This window comes from Diadema antillarum, unplaced genomic scaffold (genome assembly GCF_040938485.1).
Source record: "Diadema antillarum isolate AM-2024a unplaced genomic scaffold, OU_Dant_1.0 seq00000546_RagTag, whole genome shotgun sequence".
Taxonomy (NCBI): Eukaryota; Metazoa; Echinodermata; class Echinoidea; order Diadematoida; family Diadematidae; genus Diadema; species Diadema antillarum.
This window is the reverse complement of record NW_027271492.1, coordinates 1,356,384-1,372,491: the sequence shown is the minus strand read 5'-3', so window position 1 is coordinate 1,372,491 and position 16,108 is coordinate 1,356,384. Positions and strand designations below refer to the sequence as shown.

At 37.9% G+C, this 16,108-nt stretch overlaps 1 protein-coding gene across 1 annotated transcript in view; it reads left to right on the top strand.

The window, feature by feature from the left end:
• LOC139734728 (3-phosphoinositide-dependent protein kinase 1-like) overlaps nt 1-16,108 on the top strand; it is a 64,744-nt gene that overhangs the window by 32,379 nt on the left and 16,257 nt on the right. The window contains exons 2-5 of the mRNA XM_071645522.1: nt 6,560-6,805; nt 8,175-8,217; nt 10,400-10,537; nt 10,933-11,077. Coding sequence (XP_071501623.1) covers nt 6,560-6,805; nt 8,175-8,217; nt 10,400-10,537; nt 10,933-11,077 — 572 coding nt within the window. The remainder of the gene's footprint in view (nt 1-6,559; nt 6,806-8,174; nt 8,218-10,399; nt 10,538-10,932; nt 11,078-16,108) is intronic.

The following is a 16,108-nucleotide window of genomic DNA, read 5'->3' as shown; positions in this document are numbered from 1 at the left end:
CATTATAAGCAGGTGGCCGCTATAGACAGGTGGCCGCTAAGACAGGTTTGACTGTATTTGTAGAGGGGTCACACATTTTGTAGCAAGAGCTTTCCTGTGGTGCAGGTTTGGCACTGTTCAGGTCGCTGTTAGGAGAGCACTCGAACGCACCCGTAGAGTTGTAGCACCCACATGCATTGAGAAACACCGGTGGTACATGTAGTAACTGTGTAGCTGGGTGGCTTTGGTTGTCTCTTGCAGTTGTTGTCTTCTCTGAGTAATTCCTTGTTTATCTGGCGTTGTGCGTACTTCGCCTGATTGTGAAACCATACTTACGTAATGAGGTGATAAAATAACACAAACAAGTTGTTTTTCCCTGTTACCTGGAAAGTACATTTTCAGCAAGTATGTCTTCTGTCAACTGGATGAATGGTTCTACAGTACACTGTACCTCAACTCTCGTAGAATGGCACATGTATTAATACCTACATGTGTGCATCTACATTGTACAATGTTTATACCATCTATTCATACACTGTAATTTTGTCACATTTGGGAGGGGGGGGGGGGGACAGAGGGGGAGGCATCTTTAAATGTAAACCACTTTTATTTTTTCGTAGGATATTATCCAAAATTATCATAGAGATCATCTCGTACCCTATACAAGAGACAGTGTGAAATTCTGAGTAAGGATGAGTTCAAATATTACACTGATTGTAAATTTGTTTTATCATTGCTAAGGGTGAGGAGTGAATAAACTTATTCTCAAAATCACCTAAACAGTGGCCATCAACAGAATGGTGATCTACATGTACATTGTATGCCCTACGTGGTCAACTTGACTTCAATAGATAAGCTAGATTAGTTTCATCGTAAATTTGACCTTAAATGAAGGAGTTACAAAGTTTTAGAATCACACTTGGGGAAATGAGATGAGATGAAAATGTTATCACCTGACATCAGAATTGATTTTGAATTTGCCATTATTGAAATGAATGCACCAACCACAAATCTAGTCTTTAAAAAAAAAGTGAAAGGATTTTGCTGACAATGCATATGAATGGTTTACTTTCTAGGGGTAAGGAGATGGTGCCATTGTTTCATCTATATATACATAATATTTGATTGTGACTAATATTCTTGACTTAGGGAAAGCATGAGAAAGATGTTTTGTAAAGCTCATATTTTTTCCCCATTGTTTTTAGACCCACACCCTTTTACTACGATGTCTTTGTTATTGTTACCCACGCCGATGAAAATCGGCAGGGGGTTATGTAAAGGGTTCCGTATGTTTGTTTGTTTGTTTGTTTGTTTGTTTGTTTGTTTGTTTGTTTGTTTGTTTTTTTGTTTGTTTGTTTGTTTGTTTGTTTGTGTACAAGATAACAAGAGAACGGGTAAACGGATTTGCACGAAATGTTCAGGGAATGTTTGGATAATGACAGGAAAGAATCGATTAGATTTTGGTGATAATCGGTTGACCCTTGCAAATTCTGTGTGACCTTGAAGTTTTGACCCCATGGTATAGTGACCATTCCGAAAATTTCCCGTTTCTCACTTTGCGATTTTCCGCTACCATACGAAGACATAAACTCCCCAACGATCCGACTTCGCTGCTCAAATGTTCGTAAGAATTCCGAAATTTACGTTTAGGCCTATTTGAGGGACTATGTCCTTCTAGATTTATGAAAGTTCGTTCTCCGTCATCACAAACTGGCCCGTATTTTGATGATTTTTCAAATTAACATTGATTGTTTTTTTCGTTGGAGGAGCATTTTGCTCGGTCGCAGTCACACTGCACGATATGCGTGCTCAATGTCAATGCGTGTGCAAGGCCGCTGAAAATGCATCGCGCTCTACACTGTTGGTGCAAAATTGCACCGGGGACGTTGCGGCGCTCGTTGGTGGCCGAATACTGGTGCAGTAGACATTTGCATTCAACCCTTGCATTGAATAATTCCCGTAGACACTAATCATAGGGGTAATTGCCTAGGGGGTACGTAAATTTTGTTTTTCTTTTTTGCTTTTGTGGATACCATCAAAGATCGTACACTCATACGACCTTTGATATTTGATGATTTTTCAAATTAACATTGATTGTTTTTTTCGTTGGAGGAGCATTTTGCTCGGTCGCAGTCACACTGCACGATATGCGTGCTCAATGTCAATGCGTGTGCAAGGCCGCTGAAAATGCATCGCGCTCTACACTGTTGGTGCAAAATTGCACCGGGGACGTTGCGGCGCTCGTTGGTGGCCGAATACTGGTGCAGTAGACATTTGCATTCAACCCTTGCATTGAATAATTCCCGTAGACACTAATCATAGGGGTAATTGCCTAGGGGGTACGTAAATTTTGTTTTTCTTTTTTGCTTTTGTGGATACCATCAAAGATCGTACACTCATACGACCTTTGATATCATCACACTCTCGGCTTGCTATAATCAAAATATCCCGCAAGAAAACAGCGTATTTCTCGATTTTTAGCGCTTTTTCCGCGACCCGTCGCGTAGACAATACTCTTAAAACTGGACTTAATTCGCGCGCGCTTGGAAAAGTTCCGATTCTGCACTTTTGACGGTGGAATTTGGGATTTTCGATGGATTTTTGGAGGAGACTTAAGGACTTTCCTGTACGTGAATGAGTGTTAATACCGTATGTGTAATTATGTGATTTGCGTGTGATGTGACTGTAGAACCAAAGATCGTACACTTCAGTGTACGATCTTTGGTAGAACTCACTGGCTGGTGATAAAGCACACTGGCAATTAAGTGGCCGAATTCTGGTAGATGACCGAATGCACATTATGTTTACCCCGACTTTGTATTTAGGCGTGGGTCTGCCGCCTTTGACGGCCCCTCTCTAGTTTTATTTTGTTTTGTTTTCCCAATTAAAATCACCTTTATAATGCTGTGTAATTCACTGCAGCAAAGAAATATATTAAATTATCCTGGTACCACACCCTGGCATTAAATGAGTTATCTGACTAACCATCACCAATCTTAGTAGCATTTTTAGAAAAGATGAAAAAAATGCATTCATATTCTTAGATTCACTCAATGGAATGCTTTTATTTCAGAAATGATGATTCAAAAATGTTTACATGGGTTCATAATACCCCAATGATGCACTACAGGTGAAAGGACCCATACCGCTGATCAAGAGCAAAAAGCCTCAACAACGGCAGACTATGATTTGCAGAACGTAGCCCCGGAAATAGCAAAATCAATATTTCACTTCAGAGAAGGGAATTATAGTGAAACAAATGAGAGGAAAGAGAAGGGAGAAAAAAAAAATCAGTCAGCCTTATATGATGTGATTTTCTTGACTCTTCATTAGTGACAATGTACAGTATACTCTCACTAGGCTGCCTTTCAAGTTCCGGATGCTATTTATAATTCCTGCGTCTTGTTTGTGCCGTTGCTTATCAATTCTGTCTGTCGGTCGGTGAAGGATCGCTCCAACTCATCGCACCTGGAAATGGGAAAGATTTTTCCAGTGAAGCGTGGCTCTTTGCTTTAAAAGCTTGAGCTGTCTTTGAAGTATGGCCATTTTTTTCCCCTGCCTCTTCTGTTCATGGTAGTCCTTGATATAAAGACATCAAACCATATGTAAAGAAGTTCTGTTTTTGAAAAATTTGTAATGATAGAAACTTTGGAAGTCAAAGACATATTTTGATATATGTTGATACCATGGTACACCGTATACTGTATTTACAGATATTGGAGAGAGAAGTACAATAAGGTATAGAAGTTGCAAGGCTATTTGGAGCTTGCATAACTTTGTTCCCTCATTGTGACGGGTCCAAGTCGGATGAAGTAGAGGGGGGAAGACATTGTATATTTGTACCGTCTGGTCCTCAAATGTACCATTTGATGCCTTCTTTTCCTTGAGGATGCTGTGCGTGTGTATGTTGTCGGGTTGTTGTTGTTGGGTTTTTTTTTGTGTGTTTGTGTGCATGTCTCTGTGAGTAAATGAATGTTTTTCGCTGTAAGCACGTAATGTAATCCAAGTGCATTTTTATTCAGCAAGTGATTTTATATCAAATTTTGTGTCATTACAGCACGTAACGGAGGGTATCAATTAGATAATTGAGTCTACCAGGGCCTTTCTTCAGCATTTTACAGCCTTGTTCCATCCAATCTCCTTTCGCTTTGGTAACTCCCTTCCTCTCAGTGAATAGGAGATCCCTGACAAATACAACGTAGAATGCAATTGCTTATGCATGCTGGCTTGGAGTGAGCCTGTGAGACATGCTAGATCAGGTAAACAGTGTCCCCGTGATGGGAAAACAGTGCACACTTTAAAATGCAAGGGGTTCATGTTGTGCGGGAGAACATTTATAAACAGTGACGGGGAGCGAGAATGAGATGGGCCGCTGCCCCAGTCCTGGATGAGTTCACAGATGGCTGAAGATGAGGAGTGGGTCAGGGAGAGAGAGAGAGAGAGATGGGGGCAGAGAGAGTGACATAAGGCACCCAGGAAAAGGCAGACCAAAAGAGATAGACAGACAGATAGATAGATAGATAGATAGATAGATAGATAGATAGATAGATAGAGATAGAAAGATGGATAGGTAGATATTGATAGATAGATAGATAGATAGAAATAGATAGATAGATAGAAAGATGGATAGGTAGATATAGATAGATAGATAAAAAGATAGATAGATAGATAAAAAGATAGATAGATAAAATTTGTAGATAAAAAGATAGATAGATAGAAAGATAGATAGATAAATAGATAGATAAATAGATAGATAGATAGATAGATAGATAGGCACCCAGGAAAAGCAGACCAATGAGATAGATTGATAGATAGATAGATAGATAGATAAATAGATAGATAATAGATAGATAGATAGATAGATAGATAGATAGATAGATGAATAAATAGATAGATAGACAGATAGATAAATAAATAGATAGATAAATAGATAGATAAACAGATAGATAAATAAGTAGATAGATAGATAGACAGATAGATCAATAGATAAGTGGGGAAGAGAGACATGATACATGCAAATAAAAGAGAGGGAGATAAAGAATGAGGTAGGAAGGTAAAGAAAGAGAATGACAGACTAGACAGCAGAGCAGGGAAAGAGACAGGAAAAGATGATGAGATAGAAAGAATTACTAAGGAAACAATGGAAGAGGAGAGAGATATGAGAGTGAAATATATGTAATACATGTTCTGAGCAGGAAGAGAGAAAAGGGAATACCAAAGGGAGACTACCTAGATACAAAAGGAGATTGGCAGAGAGGAAAAGTTGGAGGTTGAGAGAGACCATTAAGTTTTTTTTTCTTTTTAAGTGACTCAGAGAAAGGGTGAGAAGGAGAAAGAGAGAAAAAAAAACTGGTAGAAATAAAGAATGAAGCAGCCAAAGAGACAATGATATACATGAAGGAAAACAACAATATATTGAGAGATAGGGAGAGATATGGGCGGAAATATATAAAAAGAGAGAGAAAGAGAAATGAGTTGATGCGTAATAGAAGAGAAGATGACAGATATTAAAGAATTGAACAGCAAGGGAGGAAAAAGTAACATGAGACAGAAGGAGAAAAAGTCTTGAAGAGATATTAAAGGGAAAAATAAAGAGAGAAAAAGGAACCAGAACTATATGGAGAAGGAAATTGAGATTAGGTCAGTGACAATGTACAGAGAATTATAAAGATTGGAGGGTATAGCCACAAGTGGCAGAATTATGTGGGGAAACACAAAGAAATAGAGAAAAAGGTAGAGGGAGAAAGAGATATTGACAAATAAATTGTGAGATAGGAGAGAGAAGATCGCAGAATAGATTGATGCAAGTAGAAGGTGAGACAAATAGGGAGAGAGAGAAACATATCAACAGGTGTAGAAGTAAACAGAATGAGACGGACAAATGTAGCGTAAATGATGTTTAGTGCTGAACGGAAATATCGAATAGACCTGTTAGAGATAGAAAGGAGATAGAAAGAAGGGATAATATGTGAAAGTATCACTGAGAGAGAGAGAGAGAGAGGGAGAGGTAGAAAATGTGGAGAGCAAAGTAATTTATAAATTTCTGCTTGCCTATTGCATTTATAGACTTCAACAGTGATGAAGATATCATTATGCTCATTGATATGCCAAGTGATACTTCATGAGGTGATTTACACCACTTTTCAAAATTTGCAATTAAGTTCAGCTTTTGAAATGTATTGTTAACTTTCATTAGCATGAGCGTAACTCATGTACACTGTACTCAAAGCTTCAACTGTGAATTTGATGAAGTTTTGTCATGTATATCCATTGTGTTTTGCACTATTGGCAAGCTCATTAGCGTGTTTACATATTGAAGCACAAACAATGCAAACAATGATATTTTGTAAACTGATTTATTAAAGTTCCATGCATTGTATTTTTTTCTTTAGCTGTTTATTGCAAGTTACGCTCATAATAGAAGTTTTATCAGCGCAAGAATATATATTGTGTTGACGAAAAGCCTGTTGTTGACTTACTCAGGAATAGATAAATGTGATGTTATTGTGGAAATTTGTCGCAGTAGAAAGTGGTGCTATTCTTATTGTCACATTCATTTGTTGTTTTTCCATATTTATAGACGGATTGTAATAAGCACATCAGCCATACGTCATCGGTGAGTCGGTCATGTCACCAAGAAGCCATGTCCAAGGGCGAGACGCAACCGCAGAACATCCCCCGCTCTAGCCGGCCAGCCAGTGGGGGCAGCTCCTTCCCCACCAGCCCCCAGTCAGCCTCCTCTCCCAGCGACGCTGCGGCGCGGGTGAAGAAGCAGCGCGCTGACTTTAAGTTCGGCAAGATCCTGGGGGAGGGCTCCTATTCAGAAGTGAGTTGACTCCGAATCAGGACGTGATTTCTAAGAATGCGATGCTGGTGGTCTGCCACTGAGGGATTTTCTGTTGTTAAGATGGAAGACTTTGATTTATCATTAAACTCAAAGCAAGATGATTGCTTTACACAAAGAAAATGTAGCGACACGTTGAGTTACAAAGTCAAATCTAAACGGGAGAGCTTTTCTCCCTTGTACACCCAGATGATTTGAAAATGAAGAGCTTCCATCGGAACGGAATGAGGAAATTACTATCCCATCTCAGCTTAAAATGGGTTGTGTTCATCTTTTCATTTTATCCTTTGAATTTCCATCAAAACATGTATACAGGAGTGTTGTTTGTGTTTGGTTCTGAAAGGTGGTATCCTTTTGCAAGTGTTCTAACTTTCATGATATTTGATTTGCCAATATGATGCAGTGGTCTCAATGTGAGTTGCATAATATTATAAGGATGGCCATTCTCATGCTGATCTTGTGTTATGTCGCCTTGACACCTGTTGGAATAGCAAGCGAAAGCTAACGTGTGGTCAATATTGCCTGTCCACAGTTTTGTGAGGATGATATCTTATAAATTCCGCAAAAATTTATAGTGTATCCGTGACAACCCCACAGCTGCCTTAGCTTTATCCGTGACGACCCCACAGCTGCCTTGCCCATCATAGCGGGGAATCATCAGTGAAATTGGCTTCCAGCTCACAAGAGTGCATCAGTAGAAGTAGATTATATATTATAATTTGAATTTAAACAAAACAAGCACCCCAAAATTATTGGGCATCACCAGACATATGAACCACAAGCACCTGTGTGTCTGAAAGCATGAATAAATTGGTCTACTAAATTTGTTATTTTGTGAGTCCAATAGCTCTTTAACCCTCACAAACAAGGTGGTCTTTGCTACCACTGGCATTGTTTGCATCAAAGTTACCTGCGTTAGTGACAGACTTAGGCTGCTCATCACTGTTGCCCTGTCTGAAGACACCCTTAACACCAGTGGGAAGAAGCTTTTTATTTCAGGACGGTCAGCGTAGTGGACGATGAGCACAGTCGACGATGATACCAAGCAAACATTTGATCTCTCTCTGCCAATTTTAGCCAGCCCCATCTATCCTCTGCTGATATTGAGAAGTGTTCTTGGCTGAAATGATTAACTAGACATATAATGTAGGATAGAGCCAATTTTGTAGTGTGAGGAATCACATGACCATCTCGAACAACAGGTCAGCAATTTCTAAGTCATTCTTATTGAATGTCTGGAAGACCACAAAGCCAGTTCATTTTTATAGATTTTTCCTATCCAGTGTATTGAAAGCTTTCCAGTAAAATGTGAAAAATTAGTATTTTTTTCAATGCATTTTTGGTTTTGCAGGTTGTATTAGCAACAGAAATATCAACTGGCAGGCAATATGCAAGTAAGTACTGCTTATAAGTAAAACGTTTTCCCACCTGCGGTACCTAAATGTAGTGAAGCCGTAGTGTGGTTACTGTTGTGATTTGTTTAATGGATACAGCGATGCCAGCCAGTGGAGTGGGAAACATTTGTTTTTGACAGTTTATTGAAAGTGCAGAATGACTTTACAGATCCTGAACTGTCCAGTGCACTTGTTGCCATTTCCTGTTTTCCTTCTACCTCCAGACTGCATGCAAGATCCATAAAAATGAATGTGGTTTGCACGAACCAGCAGGGCTAAATTGTTGTTCAGTGGCTGTAAATGCAGCTAGATTGGCATGATTTCTTCAGCCAGGAGGAAAGTTTCGGGGGAAAAGAGAGCTGTGAAATACGAGCATCAGATAAATGAATCCTTATCACCTAATTTGATGAAAGACATGGAAGTTACGACCACCATTTAAATTATGAGAATGCTTCCCGAAGGCAGGAACATAGAAATGTGATACCGTTCAAAAGTTGTATCAAGGGCATCTCATCAGAGTAAAGTGATTCCAAAATTATGATTGCGGGCAATATGATACTTTGAGTTTGTGCTTGCCAAGTACATTAAGAGGTATTGTCAATGGTACAATGTGTACATTGTAGTCGTTAACAACGATGGATATGTTTTGCTGGATGTTAGAAGCTTTGTCGATCATAATTTGCATTTGAATAGCCGCAGGTTTTGTTTTGTTTTTTTCTTATTTGTACAACTCAGATGTTTGGAATTTTTCAGATTTTCATTCATCAATTGTTACTGCTTTTGACAAAAATGTAAAATCTAATTTTGAATTGGATAAATTCCTCTTCATTATCCATATTATCATTCAAGATGAGATCATTTGAGTCATTATGATCGTCAAGACTTTTAATTGTCTGTTTTGTTTTGTTTCAATTGAATAGAGTGCAGTGTATAGTGGCATTAACTCGACATGTTCACATTAAACTTCAGTAGAGTTTTAAGTCACAGAGCAGTAACTGCAATAGAAATGTGTTCCATGTGATTGATCATGCAGTAATTTTGAATATACAGTAGATCTGCATTCATCATATTTTATAAATGGATGAGCCACACGTGATCCAAATAGCACAACTGAAGCTTGCAAGCTTTTTGTAGGGCAGCTTCAGAGAGAGATGAAGTTGAAACAATAATATCTGAACTAATGCAACATTTTCACGATTGTTATCGTCAGTTCTCATGACCTGTGAGAAGAAGATTTTCCACTGTGCCTTGAACATCATACTAAGTGGAGTTTGCATCTTATAAGCTCTCTTTCTTCTTCTTTTTCTTCTTGAAAGGAAACCAGAACTCAAAGAGAAATGTGGATTGAGTGAAAGCAGCGGCACTTGTAGAACACATCAGTGAAAGTTTGAGGAAAATTGGACAATCGATGCAAAATTTAGGAATTTTTTATGTTGGAACCGTTGGATGAGGAGATTGATAATAAATAAAAAGAAAATTCAACGTGCTTTCACTTTTCTAGCATAATGAAAGAGCACTTGACTAACAGCTTTCCGAAAGCAGGGGGAAAAATTACTACTCTCAACATTATATGTCAGTGTCAAGTTGATGGAATGTGTAATTTCATGAAAAAATGAATTTTTGTGGAATTTCCTTTATATTTTCTTTATATTGTCCACACATGGCATCATAACGTCTAGTAGTCTCCTCATTCAGCGGTTCCAACAGCAAAACTTTAAAAATTCATAACTTTTGATCGTCCGATTTTCCTCAAACTATCACCGATGTGTTCTACTAATTTTGCTGCTTTCACTCAATCCACATTTCTCTTTGGGTTTTGGTTTCCTTTGATGTAATTTTATTAATTGTGAAATATCATCAATCTATCATTATCATCATAATTAGCATCCTCATTATTTTCATTTTTCTTAAATTATTATTATCATTACCAGTAGGAGCAGTTATTATCTTTATCGACGTCACAATCATCACTGTCGCTTTCATTAGCATTAGCATTTATCAGATGCAACTTAAGAAAGTTTTCCTGCACACGGCACTTTGACTCAATGAACTTCTTAAAATGTACATACATATGTCTTCCTTTCCTAATACTCATGATATGTGTATCCTCTAATGATTGTTTCTGGTCCCTTGTCTTCCCTCCCCCCACCGCCCCCCCCCCCCCCCCTTCCCCGGATGACAGTCAAAGTACTTGAGAAAAAGCACATACTCAGGGAACGGAAGGAGAAATGCGTCATACGGGAGCGCGACATTCTCAGCAAGCTGGATCATCCGTTCTTCGTCAAACTGTACTTCACATTTCAAGACGCGAATAAGCTGTGTATCCTTTTCCAGTGCTCTCTTCAAAAGATGAGTGTGTATGGTTAAGATACGAGATTGTATGAGACCCTTTATATGATCAACACTGGTTATTTGCAGTAGGTGAGGAAGTACTCTTTGGGCGATGTGATGTATCTTACGTTGCTGCGCGTACACACTGTTCAGTTACAACTGATTGACAGATTACCCTTCATTGACGTTGATAAATGCCAATTATTAAGTGTTCTGAGAAATAGCCATGATAAAAATGATGGGCATATATATCCAAATATCCTTCCCTCTGTCTCTTAATGTTGCACCTTTTTCCAAGAGCACAAATAATTCATCACATGTGTAAAGAAGCAAAAGAAGAAAAAAAAGAATATGTCAAAGTCCTTAACAAAACCCACTGCACAGACTTTGGTTTGAGTTTAGCAAAGCGGGGAGAGCTACTTCCATATATCAAGAAGTTGGGCTCATTTGATGAAAATTCGTCACGATTCTACACTTCGGAGATTATCCTTGCCCTGAAGTATCTGCACAGCCGCGGAATCATTCACAGGTAAAAGAAAAATAAAGATGATTTACGGAAATTTATAATGAACGAAAGAATGAAGGAATGAATGAATGAGTGAATGAATGAATGGAGGAATGAAGTGACTGATTCTTGAATCCAGTAAATACATGTGCTGTTTAGATTTTTTTTTTGAGAATTTTTAGAAATCAAACAGCTTTTTATTCGAAGACTGGTGAGAAAAAGTAGAAATCATAAGTTTGACTTTATGAGAATCTTTAAAAAAACGAAAATATGCAGATGTGTTATTAAAGAATCTTCTCAAAGATGTTTGCACTAAGGAAAGAATAAGTTAGAAAATATGATTTCCCATAGTGGATTAGAAATAAATAAATAAATAAATAAATAAATAAATAAAATAGTTCATGTTGTGCTCTTTGTATTTTTTTTTTTGTCTTTGCTATATGGAGATTACTAGCTGTCTTACTCAATATTGAATTGGTCATGATTAAATAAACAGCTCACAAGTTTGTGCAATTATTGATGGAAAGCATGCTTTAAACTGGGTATTTTTTACTTTGCCTACCATTATTTTGTTGATCAAATGAATTGTAAGTAAAAACATTTTGTGAAGGCAAAGCACTGACGTTTTAGGATTGTGCAGTTTGCAGATTAGCCATATTGAAGTCGGAGATGTTATGTTCTCATTTCTTTCAATATTTTGTATCTAGATGTTATTAGATGCAGCAGATATACGGACATATATTGCTTACACCTGTCAGTCCATAATTAAAGTCCCAGAAGAAGTTTGTGGCAGAAATTTAATATTGTGTTGTCATTGGCACATCTGAATTTCACTTCATATCTTTTCATCGGAGAAAGAGTACTTATAGATGAAACTGATTCATTTCATTAAATTGGGGAAAGTGTATAAAAAATAGCCAATTTGAGAACTTTAATCTTTTCAGAATGTGTTGCCAAAGGAAGGATCGTCAGTTGCAGATTTAGCAATTTGAAGGCTTTTGAGAATCCTGCAATCAGACAAGGCATTATGTTAATATAACAGAGGGCCCAAATGAGACATAGTTTTTGTACCTTTTCCTTTTGAACACCTGCAGTGAATAGTGAAAGCTGTCATAAAAAGAGACAGCACCAAACGATGGAAATGTGGTGTTAGGGACTTTATTGTTTGTTGACGATTTACGAAGAAAATGAATGGAGAATGTCCCATGGCAGTTTACATTAGATTGAAGTGAGGAACAAACTGGGCATTGTCAGATTAGTTTCCTGGAATAGTTTCCTAGACTCTAAAAGGAGTAAGTCTAACCAAACTCTTCTGGTCCGCCGTCAAAATGACTTCAACAGAAAACACCAGTAACTGTCTGTAAGTGATATATCGGGCTCACCTGAAAATTTTGTGTTTGTAAAAGCATTATGAGGTTATAATTATTGTGCTTTTCAGAGGGATCCTTGCACACAAAATAAGTTGAAATCTGATCATGCGTGGACACTGTATTTCTTGCAGATAATACTTACGTCTGTGAGATTCCCCTTAGCAACAGCATGTACCTTATTTACAAGTTTGCTGTTTGTTTTTTTCTTTTTGGTGGTCATTGTGTTGCTATGGTTCATAGAAAACTTATGTCACAGTTCAAATATCAATTATGACATACACCCTATGCTGGAAAAGGATACATAAGAGCAGAAGAAACAACACTTACATGAAGCTTTTAAATGTATGAAGATTTGCAGGAATATATAAATTCACTTTTCAAATGCCAAAGCAGAATCAGACAAAAACAAACAAACAAACAAACAAACAAACAAACAAACAAACAGACAAACACTGAAAATGTTGTTATTTGGGGTTTTAATACCACAACAAATTTGTGTCTTTGATAAAGTATCGTATTTTACTCCAGTATAGAAGCGATAATGAAATTACAGTAGGCCCATAGATGTTACTTTCAAGGCTATTATACTTAAACTAGATGAGACAGGTATAGTATTTCTTACAGAAAAATCATACTTTAGCTAATTTTGAAGTCTGCATTGGAAATTGTCATCAGTGTATTTAACACATAACATTTCTATAATATGAGCAAAGTGTGCATGAAAATGCACTGTATACTAGTGTAGGTGTAGTCTAGAACCCTCTGGCAAAGATTAGCTTGCACTTTGCACTTTGAGGCCACCATACACTGAAATGCAGAGAAAGAGTGTGTGCTAGGTGTGGATCAGTGTGTACCTAGCACTTTCTCAATGGACTGTACTTGTGTGTGTGAGCACCTGCATGTGTTGTGCTGGATGGTGTCTCTGTTATCTGCCTCTGTGTGTGTGTGTGTGTGTGTGTGTGTGTGTGTGTGTATGTGTGTGTGTGTGTGTGTGAGTGTGTGTGTGTGTGTTTGTGTTGTGTGTCTGTGTGTCTCAGCTGTGTGCTCATATGTTACTGTGTTTGTATGTTGTATAGTGTGTGCAATACACATGTTCTGTGTGGGATCCTCTGGTGCTGTTTGTAGTGCTGTACGTACAAGCTGGTGTGTGTGCATGTGTGTGTTTGTGTGTATGCATGTACGTATGCCTGTGAGAGAGAAAAATTGAATGACGGGCAATATTATACATATGCGATAAACACAAGCTGGTTGTTGATCTCATATGTGATATCATTGACTCGTGATTGGGTTAGTGATACGCCTTCCAAATAGGATGTTTTTCTGATTCCAACACCTCGCACTCTGTGAAATGGAGAAAGGCATCACGGAGGGTGCATATGATATATTGCCTTTTTCAAATGTGCAGAGTGGTGCAGAGTTACTTTCCGTCTTGTTGAGCCGAATTCTCACTGGCCGCATTATCATTGTTTGTACTAAGACAACACTCTACGATGTGTATACCTGTAGGATTCCTGTGTGCGATTTGATGTGATGCGAGAGTTGTTGTTTTTTTTTTTTTTGGTTTGCAAAGCTTTAAGTCGGTAGATGTGAATTCATGAGAAGAAGGAATAAAGAATTATCTTTTCATGTTAATGGCACCACCAACAAAAATTCATGGGGGATATCGTGATGATCAGTTCCCTTGGTAAAATGTTGGAAAGACTTCCTACTTCCAATGTCGCTCACAGTACGCAAAGGATATAGAAGGAAGAAATATGAGACTTGCCTCAAACAGCGCACAGGGAAATGAAATTTGCTGAATATAAACATGAATGATCAGATTAATTAGTATGAAAAAAAAAGGAAACCAATGTTATTGCAATTGACAGAGTTGACATTTTGAGACTTGAAATCATTTGCATAATTTACAATTTGCTAATAGAAAAGAGACCACAACACATTACAGTATGAGTTTTCACTTATTATGAATCTCCATTGGAAGGGTCAAAAAGTCAATTGGATTTTACTGTAGTGGGCACAATTTAAAGCCGGTGAATGGAATATGATGGGGGAAAGCACATAGCACCAGATTCACCGGAAGGGGGAGGGGTTTAGAGTGAAATATTTTGTCAAATCATGTCAGGTTCACCATCATTGTCGGAATTAGTCCTTATCACCTCTGCCAAGGAGGTTGTACATATTTTTGCTGGCATTGGTTTGTTTGTCCGTCTGGTTCTTTGTCTGTTCGCATTATAACTCAAAATGTTGTGAACAGATTTTGATGAAATTTTAAGGAAAAGTTAATAATTACGCAAGGAAGTGGTGATTGAATTTGGGTAATGATCTGGATCATCCTCTGGAACCAGGTATTTGTTTGCATTTTCTAAAGGACTCTTTATCATTGGGAAATGGGGCCATTTGTGAATAGATATCAAATTGACAATGATACGAATGTGATTCCAAATGCTAGTAAAAGTATATTTTGATGGTCAAGGAATCTAATGATACAGATATGTAGGACTGTCATAGAAATCACAATATGTGTGGAAATGAACTACTTAGTGTAACCAAGGAGGTTCAAGAGGATGGAGTCACAACTGTCTATTTCCTTTGCTAGATGTTCGATGCCGCTGCTCAAAAATATTTGAAGCATGTGCCAAACAGGATCTGCCACGCAGATAGGAAGACAATTGACTCGTGTCTCATTTCACAATCACCAGCCACTTTCTAAGGAAGATATGTCTTCATGATAGTAATTACTTTTCACTATCCCTTCTTATACAAGGTAGATGGTACAGACACGAGGATGGGCAAATAGAAATTGCGCAAAAAATGCTGAAATAAAGATGAAAATTACTCGACTGGGCACACCCGGGCACTAATCTGCTATATCTATCAATAAGGAACTATACTTGAAGATTATTCCATATTAGTTTTATTTGTGGAAATTAAGTGGGAAAGTGATAAAACCAGCTTACCAGGATGGTGTCGGTTTTAAACATTTCCACATGATACAGCTCTGGGGCCCGTTTCATAAAACTTGTCATCAGTGACAACTGCCACATTTCTATGACAAATTTGCTCTCAGCCAATCAGATGCAAGGATTTCAGTAGCTTGTCACATCTATGACAACTTGTCACTGATTACAAGTTTTATGAAACAATCCCCGGTTTACACTTTTGCACAAATTTCTGGATGGGATTGACTTTTGTTTTACATGCTTTATCATTAAGTGAAATTTCATTTCATTCAATAAATAGATAAGCAAAATATGGCCAACATTATGTTTACGTTCAAAATGAATCTTTAGATTGGTCAGCAAGACGGCGGTGTCGAACATCGATCATCAAATGCACAAATGCACCTGTGAAAATCTTTTGTATATCAATAGAAATCTGACAACTGTTTGAATAATTACAGCTAGTTGGAACTCCGACTCTTAAACCTCCTTGGGGTAACTTTGTGCTCTCAAAGTCCTTTTTGTCGAGCCCACTGGAGGTGAGGGGAGACAAAGGGATCGCCTGCAGCGTCTGTCCGTAAGGCTACAAAAACTTGAATATCTCTCTACTGAGGACTTCAATTTCAATCAAACGTGGAGGGAACAGTGGTTATGCAAAGTTACACATTTTACCAAACATGAAGGTCACCTCAAAGTCAAAGGTCACAGGCAGGGGTCAATGAACTTTAGGGTCGTATGGCGCGTTT